Source organism: Symsagittifera roscoffensis, chromosome 9 (genome assembly GCF_963678635.1).
Source record: "Symsagittifera roscoffensis chromosome 9, txSymRosc1.1, whole genome shotgun sequence".
Taxonomy (NCBI): Eukaryota; Metazoa; Xenacoelomorpha; order Acoela; family Convolutidae; genus Symsagittifera; species Symsagittifera roscoffensis.
In genome coordinates, this window is record NC_087070.1 from 27,463,318 (window position 1) to 27,472,565 (window position 9,248).

Genomic DNA, 9,248 nt, shown 5'->3' on the forward strand with positions numbered 1-9,248 from the left:
GCTCACTTAATTAAAAATTTATCTTTGAATTTTTGTTTTCGAAAAACTATCAGTATGATCAGACTTATCATTTCGAGATTCAGAGGCATATGTTTTTGTTCCAACTATAGAAAAACCAAGACACTTTCGAAAAAAGGGGGAAAATCATCAGAAGTACCAGAGTTGACATGACAAGTTAGCTAGAGTAAATAGCATTTTTCCGGAAACTGATGCCAAACCAGTCGTTAACTTGACTGGATTGACTCATGAATGAACTTTGAGCTCATTAAGCTATCTAGGGTAGCCTGCAGGTATTCGTGAAAACGAAAAAAAAGTCATGCACAAAAATGCTGTTACAGAGAGCGATAGAAAAAACCCCATTTTTTAAAAGAGAAGCCCATATTGGCAGAAACGCTTTCCAGCGTACTGCAAACTTATGTGAACAAGGTTTTTAGGGGTTTCAGGCATGTTTTTGTTCCAAGTAATGAAAAATCCAGAGACTTTCGAAAAAGAAGGGGGAAATCTTTCATTTTCGAGACTCATTTAGGACTGTCTTCTAAGAATTCGTCAGCTAGCATTCCTTTCCGGACAGCCAGGTACTCCGGAATCACCTTGAAGTCCCAGATATCACTTTTCTGCTGATAACATTTCTGACTCCAATTTTACTTGGCCCTGGAGTGTTCTGAGCTGGGGCCTTTGGCCGCCTTCGATGCTATTTGCTTTTCTTCTAACGCTGATCTGAAAGAAACACCGCTTCGCCTTAGTGAGGATCCTTTTTTCATTTGGACCGCATGTGGTGTTAATTTTTCTATGGTAGAAGATAAACGTTTATACCTCCTTGGTTCCTTTAGATCCGTGACGCCAGTTTGTTGGTACACGACTGAAGTACTGGTTTTATGCAGTTTGAGCCACGATGGTGCGATCGGATGTGTTAACTCTACGTCCGCCTCTGCCAGTGTTAAAATTTTAGAATTTTATTTGAAAAGAATCGGGACGCTTGGTCCATATGTAGTTTCCTTGGGTGCCCATATGTATTTGTATATTTCCGTAGGAACCTTAGGACATTTTTTGAATTGTTACTTGAGCAAACTTAGGCCGAAGGCCAATGCGAAAAAGCATCTACAGCTATTAAGACAGTTTTCTTCCGCCCTTTTATGTAGTTTACAGGGCCCCAAAAACCCAGTTGGACCAAATCGCTCGGTTCCTTTGGCATATCTGTTTTACCTTTATCACTTTAAGGTATGTCCGGCTTAGGAGTTTTACCTGCTTCCGAGCAGTGCTGGCAGATTTTAGCGGTGGCCCAAAAGTTACGATGTATTAATGGGATCCAAACCATTTTCGCCGCCGCGAACGTCTTGTCCCGCCCGTGATGATTGTAATGCACTGTTTAGAATGGACGTCGACAAATCCTGCGGTATCGCCAACCGGTCGTCCATCCAGAGGCAGTTTTCTCGTACTGAGAAATCGTTGTAGTGTTGTGCACAATATTGCCGAGCTTGGTGATTACTTCTTGTCTTCAAAATTGGCAAAATTACTTGGTGATTACTTCTTGGCATCTCTAATTGTCATCAAAATTGGGTCTTTCTCTAGATTGGCCTCAACAAGTTTCAGATTTCAGGAAATTCGAGCTTCATGACGATTTTACTGTCTGTGGAAATGATAGAGTAGACGCACTTTTCGCTATTTACAAGGGGATAAAAGAGACCAGGAAAATGGTGAGGGAACGATATAATTGTGTTTAACTTTTTCGAGGTGTTAGTTTTGAGCGGTACTTTTTTCTGGGGGTATAACTTCAATGTCCGAATCGGAACTTGGACTAGGCGGTTGATTTAGTACCCGGTTCTGAAAATATCAAGATTAACATTTCCAGATTGAGTTGACGTTTTTACAATGCTAGAAAGTTTCGCATCTGATTTCTCCGGCGCGTTGGTAGCAGACATGTTAGTATTTGAAAATTTATAATTTTGTTTGATGAAGTAACTGCATTTAGCTGACTGAGAACAGCGTCTATTTTTTTAGAGCGCAATTTGCATATATCCTTCGATATGCAAGTATCTTGTTTTTTTTCTGATTGGCTGATCGCAGGCTGCATGCAACCACGCCCTCTTGTGAACGTTCATACTTCTGTCTCGCAATTGCATATTCAAATTTCCGTCGATTTCATTTGGACCGTATGTGGTGTTAATTTTTCTATGGTAGAAGATAAACGTTTATACCTCCTTGGTTCCTTTAGATCCGTGACGCCAGTTTGTTGGTACACGACTGAAGTACTGGTTTTATGCAGTTTGAGCCACGATGGTGCGATTGGATGTGTTAACTCTACGTCTGCCTCTGCCAGTGTATGCTCCTCTAAAACTAGAGGGGTCTTCCGCTTCTGGGGAGTATACACTAGGCTACTGCACTTCTCCCAAACCAGGTTTAACTCAACACAAGGGAGCCCGTTCGCCTCATCTAAACATTGGAGTTTTTGGTTAATTAAATTCCTCCAGTCGAGATTTTTTATTGATGGTTTTTTCGTAAGATTTCGGAGAACAGTGTTAGCTTATTTTCCATGGTGTGACTAAAATAGCTTATTTTAGTTTCAGAATGCTGTACAAATCGTAAAATGCTCAGTGGCCTGGCCATCAATTTCTTGATTTTTTTTATTTTCGTCTTCCCATAAGTACGTTAAATATATTTTTTTATTGAACCGATCGCTCTTTCAACCAAACCAGTCGCGCGGCAATCTCTTACCGGAATTTATATTAGCTCAATTCCCTCGTAGTTGCAGAAATTTAGAATTTTGTTTGAAAAGAAATGGGACGCTTGGTCCATATGTAGTTTCCTTGGGTGCCCATATGTATTTGTATATTTCCGTAGGAACCTTAGGACATTTTTTCAATTGTTACTTGAGCAAACTTAGGCCGAAGGCCAATGCGAAAAAGCGTCTACAGCTATTAAGACATTTTTCTTCCGCCCTTTTATGTAGTTTACAGGGCCCCAAAAACCCAGTTGGACCAAATCGTTCGGTTCCTTTGGCTTATATATTTTACCTATATCACTTTTAGGTATGTCAGGTTTAAGAGTTTTACCTGCTTCCAAGCAGTGCTGGCACATTTTAGCGGTGGCCCAAAAGTTACGATGTATTAATGGGATCCAAACCATTTTCGCCGCCGCGAACGTCTTGTCCCGCCCGTGATGATTGTAATGCACTCTGTTTAGAATGGACGTCGACAAATCCTGCCGTATCGCCAACCGGTCGTCCATCCAGAGGCAGTTTTCTCGTACTGCGAAATCATTGTAGTGTTGTGCACAATATTGCCGAGCTTGGTGATTACTTCTTGTCTTCAAAATTGGCAAGATTACTTCTTGGCATCTCTAATTGTCTTCAAAATGGGGTCTTTCTCTAGATTGGCCTCCACAAGTTTCAGATTTAAGATTTCAGGAAATTCGATCTTCTTGGAGATTTTACTGTCTGTGGAAATGATAGAGTAGAGGGACTTTTCGCTATTTACAAGGGGATAAAAGAGACTAGGAAACTGGTGAGGGAACGATATAATTGTATTTAACTTTTTCGAGGTATTAGTTTTGAGCGGTACTTTTTCTGGGGGTATAATTCAATGTCAGAATCAGAACTTGGACTAGGCGGTTGATTTAGTACCCGGTTTTGAAAATATCAAGATTAACATTTCCAGATTGAGTTGACGTATTTACAATGCTAGAAAGTTTCGCATCTGATTTCTCCGGTAGCAGACATGTTAGTATTTGAAAATTTATAATTTTGTTTGATGAAGTACTGCATTTAGCTGACTGATAACAGCGTCTATTTTTTTAGAGCGCAATTGGCATATATCCTTCGATATGCAAGTATCTTGTTTTTGTTCTGATTGGCTGATCGCCGGCTGCATGCAACCACGCCCTCTTGTGAACGTTCATACTTCTGTCTCGCAATTGCATTTTCAAATTTTCGTCGATTGCTATTCGATGTGAAACTCTCGCTTGAGTAAACTCATGTTCAGACGCCCTCAACCCCCGGTTTCTCTTGAAATTTATTCACTGTTTGGCTCCTAGGATTTAATTGGTCCCGAGGATAAAATGCCTCATTAATCATTCGTACTCTTGCTACAGTAAAATTTTCGTCATAATGGCTTGTCTCTGGTGCCGCTGCCGACGGAAAACGTGATAAGTAATACACTATCCCCATTTTGATCCTTGGCGATGTTCAATTTTAAAATCATACGGTATTAAACGATCATACCATCGGGTTAGTCTAGTGAAAAATGTTTTATTTCCTTTCGGAGACGAGTTTAACAGAGTTATTATTGCTTTATGGTCCAATATAATTGTAAAATAGCGCCCGTAAAAGTAATTGTGAAAATGCGCCGTGGCCCATACTACTTCGAGTAATTCGAGTTCGTTCTTCCATTTTGCTTTCTGCCGTATTATTATATCGTGACGCAAATGAAATTGAACCGTACTGCTCTAACACGGCTTCCAAACTGTCACGACTAGCGTCGCCGACTATTCTTGTTTCCCGGTGTATATCGTAGTGTTTGAGTTCGACAATTTTCGTAATTAACCAATTTAACTGTTGAAAAGCGTTGGCGCATGCCTGCGTCCAAATGAATTCATTATTTAAACTCAATAACGGACGGAGAGGCGAACTAACTTCTGCAAGTTTAGGTAAAAACTTATGTAAGCTGTGTAGTGAGCCCGTTAGTGACTTCAACTGTTTTCTTGACTTGGGGAGTTTTTAAATCTTTTAAATCTTCAACTCCTTGGGTTTTTCGAACCAACGGTGTAATGCCGTCTTTTCCGATTCAAACATTTAGCCATTCACTTTTAGTTTTGCAAGTTCGCATTTCCGTAACTTCAGGGCGGTGTTCAGTTCTTTAAGAATTTTCTCTACTAATAGTTCCAGTGTTTCAAGATTTTTTTCTTCTAATGCAATGTGTTCTATTTTAGTTCCCTTCAATACGACTAAGATGTCATTTATGAATGCATTCCCTTGTGGGAATTTCTTGAGTAAGGTATCTATAACTTTCTGAAACTCCGCCGACATTGAAGTTAGCCCGTAAAAGCCGTTCTTAAAGCTGTATGTCACCGTCGATTTTCCCCCTACTAATGAGAAATTAAAGTGTTCGCTGATCTTTTGATCTAATGCTACTGGCCCGTATGGATACGTAAAACCCAGTGTAGTAAAATAGACATCACAGGCTTTCGGCTCTGCAATTATTTGACTTATCCCGTCTACTAGTTCATCAATTTCGAGCATCTTGTACTTATTTTTATGTACTTTTTTGTTCAGTTCCCTAGAATCCAATGCGAGTTTCATACGTCGGTCCTTCTTAACTGTGATTACGATTGGGGACACGAAATTCTTGTCCAAACCTTCTAGTAGCTTGATAATGTGTCCTTCTTTGATTAGCCGATCTATACTTTGTCCACTTTATCTTGGAGCTTGATCGGTACCTTTCAGCGTTTTTGTTTTATGGGTTTTAACGCGTCAAAAAATTCGACTCTTACATGAGCGTTCTGTATTTTCCCTATTCTTGTAAAAAGTTTGGATACAAGTTATAGAAGTATATTTGTAATCCGTCTAGCCCCTCTGCACTATCGCTGCTATCTTTTCCCGTAATTCCCATGACTCGTCTTCTTTGTTCTAGCTCCAGTACTTGGGTGCCCATCAAATCGCGCCCAAGGATTGATTTGTAGTTTCCTGCAATTACAGACACCTGCGCCGGTGTCACCTATCTGTTGAGCGCCATTGTCACCGCTATCTTCCCCAGTATGTGTATCCAAATGTTGTTGTAGTCTAAAATTGCTTCTAGTGTTGGTTGTAAATGTAGGTTTGTTTTACCCAGTGTTGATTTCAGATCAGTCATGCTTAAGATTGTAACCGGGGACCCAATATCGACCCAGAGCCACATCTTCTTTCCCGAAACCTCCACTTGGATTCTGGCACTCGCACTTTTCAGCTTCACCGCGTTCTTTTTATTGGTTGACTTCACCATGCAATCGTCGGACCCTGAGAAGGTAAATATCTCCTCACCGCATTCTTGTTGCTGGTTGACCCATGCTACTTGCTCCTCCAGTATTTTGTTGTTGTCTACGCTGTGTGTGCTTCGATGATGCTCATTCTCATCCCGAACTAGACCTAGTCGTCTTCTTCCCCCCAATGGTTAGTTCCACCTCTCACGCCCCTACATGTTCGCTCGAAATGCCTTACTTTTCGGCATGCGTTTTAAGTTATGCCTTTCGCCAAACGTATGAAATTTGTTGCATCACAATATTAGCACCGACGGTTTTCGGTTCGGGTACTGTTTGCCCCGGTGTGTATCCTCCGCGTCCCCCGCGTCCCCCGCGCCCTCTGTTTCGGAAACATCCTTGGCCTCTCCTAATATTGCTAACCGGCTCCTGCTTTATAGTCATGTGCGCTGCTGACGTGGCCGGCTTTCTCGTATACGATTTATAGGCGCGCTCTCTCCTCTCATAGGCTAAAACGATTCGATATACTTCCTCTGGCGACTAGGTAGATCGGGACAACTCTCGTTGACAATCGGACTCTTGCATGTTCATGATGAAAATGTTCCGAATATTTTCAGCGGCGTTAGCGAAGTCGCATCTCCCGGCCAAGGCATTAAGCTCTGCATTAAGTTTCTCAAATGTTTCGTTATCTCTTTGCTTTTTTCCGTAAAATAACCCTCACTCGTGTATAACGTTTCGCTCTCGTTTAAAAACATTCTGCATCTCATCTAGAACACGCGGGTATTGCTCCATTTTAAAACTAACCGCCAGCTTACGAGGCTTAAAGATTTTTTGCGCTTCATTTCCGATGCAAAGATACAGCTTTGATTTCAACTTTTTCTCCGACTCTAAGCAATTCTTCCTGTTCACATCCCCAGGTAGCGCTGCAATCGCCGTGGCATCCAAGGTAGCAACGAAGTAAAAATCATCTGGATCTATATCATACTTAGCAATCAGTCCCCAGTGGAATTTAATTATCCACTCCTCCCAGCATATTGGCGGCTCCGGAGTGCGCGCTTCCCAAAACGACAATATATTCAGTGGGTTTTCCCCCACTTTTCCTTCAGCTGGCTGCGCCATGATGTAGATACCGACGGCGAGCAAATAACTTTGAATTCAAGAGGAAACTCTATTGTTCAAATTACCTAAATTACCGCACTCATCTGTTTCAGTGTACGCCAGACAATAGCGATCACAAGGTCAACAGCAGCAGGTCCCCCGACGGAAACCGAAGACTGTACATAAGCTCAAAACTTAAAAGATTTTAGCAGTTCGAGCGGTTTTTTAGACGATTGCGCTCAACATCTTGCTTTAAAATGAGCGGTTTGAGCGGTTTCGATTGATTTTGCTGCATCTATTTGGCAATTAGCAAATGTTGCTGCGTTACTACATACATACATACAAACATACATACCTACATACATACATACATACATACATACATACATACATACATACATACATACATACATACATACATACACACACATACATACACACATACATACACACAAACACACATACATACATACAAACATACATTCATATATACATACATATGTACATACGTACATACATAGATATTTACAAAAATACATACATACATCTATACACATAGATACAAACATACTTACATTAATACATACATTCATACGTACATACATACATACATACATACATACATACACACACATACATACATACATACATACATACATACATACATACATACATACATACATACATACATACATACATACACATACATACATTTTTTCCAGTGGTTATTTTGCTCGAGCATTTGAAAAAGGTCGCTCATATTGTTTGTGGTCTAGACATTGAAAGAAAACCTTACTTGAGTTGAGAACGGTTAAGCACATTTTTTAAATTGTAGGTTCTGGAAGCAATGTTCAGTAATTAAATGCCTCGGTAGTTAGAGCATTTCTTGAAGTCACCTTTTTTATGTACAGGTATAATCAACGCGTTTTTCCAGTCATTTGGGACGGTCTTTGAGTTCGATATTTTACTTAGGATGGTATGGAGGCAATCGACAAGTTCGGGAAGACCATATGAGAATAGTTCTGATCGCAGGTTGTCATCTCCAGAAGCTTTCCTCAACTTCAGCTTGCCGATTGCGACTCTAATTTTTCGTCTTTTGTTGCTCTGTCTGCCCTGACGAGTGCTAGAGGTTTGTCCGCACTGTGGGTAATTGTTGCGCGTTGCGATGGGGGTCGGTTCAAGAGGCGTTCAAAGTGTTTAGCCCATTTTTCGAGCTTTCGAGATCTGCGAGTGCCTCGTAATACCGGGCTTTGTCCCTTCTAACTGCCTTTTTTATCTCTTTTCTCAGGGTGGCAAGGGTTTGCTTAGACCGACAACGGCTTCGTTTTTTGACAAGCTGTAAGGTTTCAGCCGAGATCCAGGCACTACGGCGCGTTTGGGGTTTGTCGATGCTCTTTTCGGCGGCTTCTTGCATTGCTGACTTCAGTTTGGTCCAGTATTGGTCATAATTTTCTTCCTGGGCCTCATTTGGCAGCAATTTTTTCAACTCGTTCTGGTATTTTCTACGTACTGTTGGGTCCTTCAATTTGTTCAGGTCGAGTCTCAGGGTTCTTACTCTTTTAGTGTATCTTTTCAGTTTGATTTTGAGTGTTGCTGCCACCATCTGGTGGTCGGAGTCTAGTGCCACCTCGTTTCGGATGGTCTTACAGTCAGTTATAGATGTCCTTCATCTTTTGGGGACTACAAGGAGGTCGATTTGGTTCTTCGTCCTGCCATCATTCAAGTGCCAGGTGGGATATGATTGTTTTTTCTTTTGAAATGTTGTATTTGATATTGTTATGTTATATGTCACAGCAAAATTGGCTAGTAGTTCACCGTTTGCGTTCCGGTTCCCGTACTGAAGCGTCCAATATGAGATTTTTCATCTGGGTGCGCTGTACCAAGTTTTGCGTTCATGTCCTCTCCGATAATAGCGATGTCTTTTTTGTTGACATCTTGAATCAGGTTCGTGATATCATTATAGAATGCCTCTTTGATGTCTGCGTCTGCGTCCTCTGTTGATGCATTGGCACAGATCAATGATAGGGGGATTTGTGAGGCATGTATTCTCATGTAGCAAAGCCTAGCGTTCACGGGCTTCCATTCCATGACGTGATTCACCAGTTTGTTGTCTATCACGATGGCGACGCCATTTAGGCCCTGGGAGTCCTCATAGCAAGAATTGTAGAGTTTGTAGCAGGGGGCTCCATTCGCGTCATCAATTG

At 41.2% G+C, this 9,248-nt stretch overlaps 1 protein-coding gene across 1 annotated transcript; it reads right to left on the reverse strand.

Annotated features, from left to right (window-relative positions):
• Positions 1–8,221: 8,221 nt before the first annotated feature.
• On the reverse strand, positions 8,222–8,647 carry LOC134854793 (uncharacterized). The gene has a single exon (XM_063871151.1). It carries the CDS (start codon positions 8,645–8,647, stop codon positions 8,222–8,224), a length of 426 nt encoding a protein of 141 aa, XP_063727221.1.
• Between the last annotated feature and the right edge of the window lie 601 nt (positions 8,648–9,248).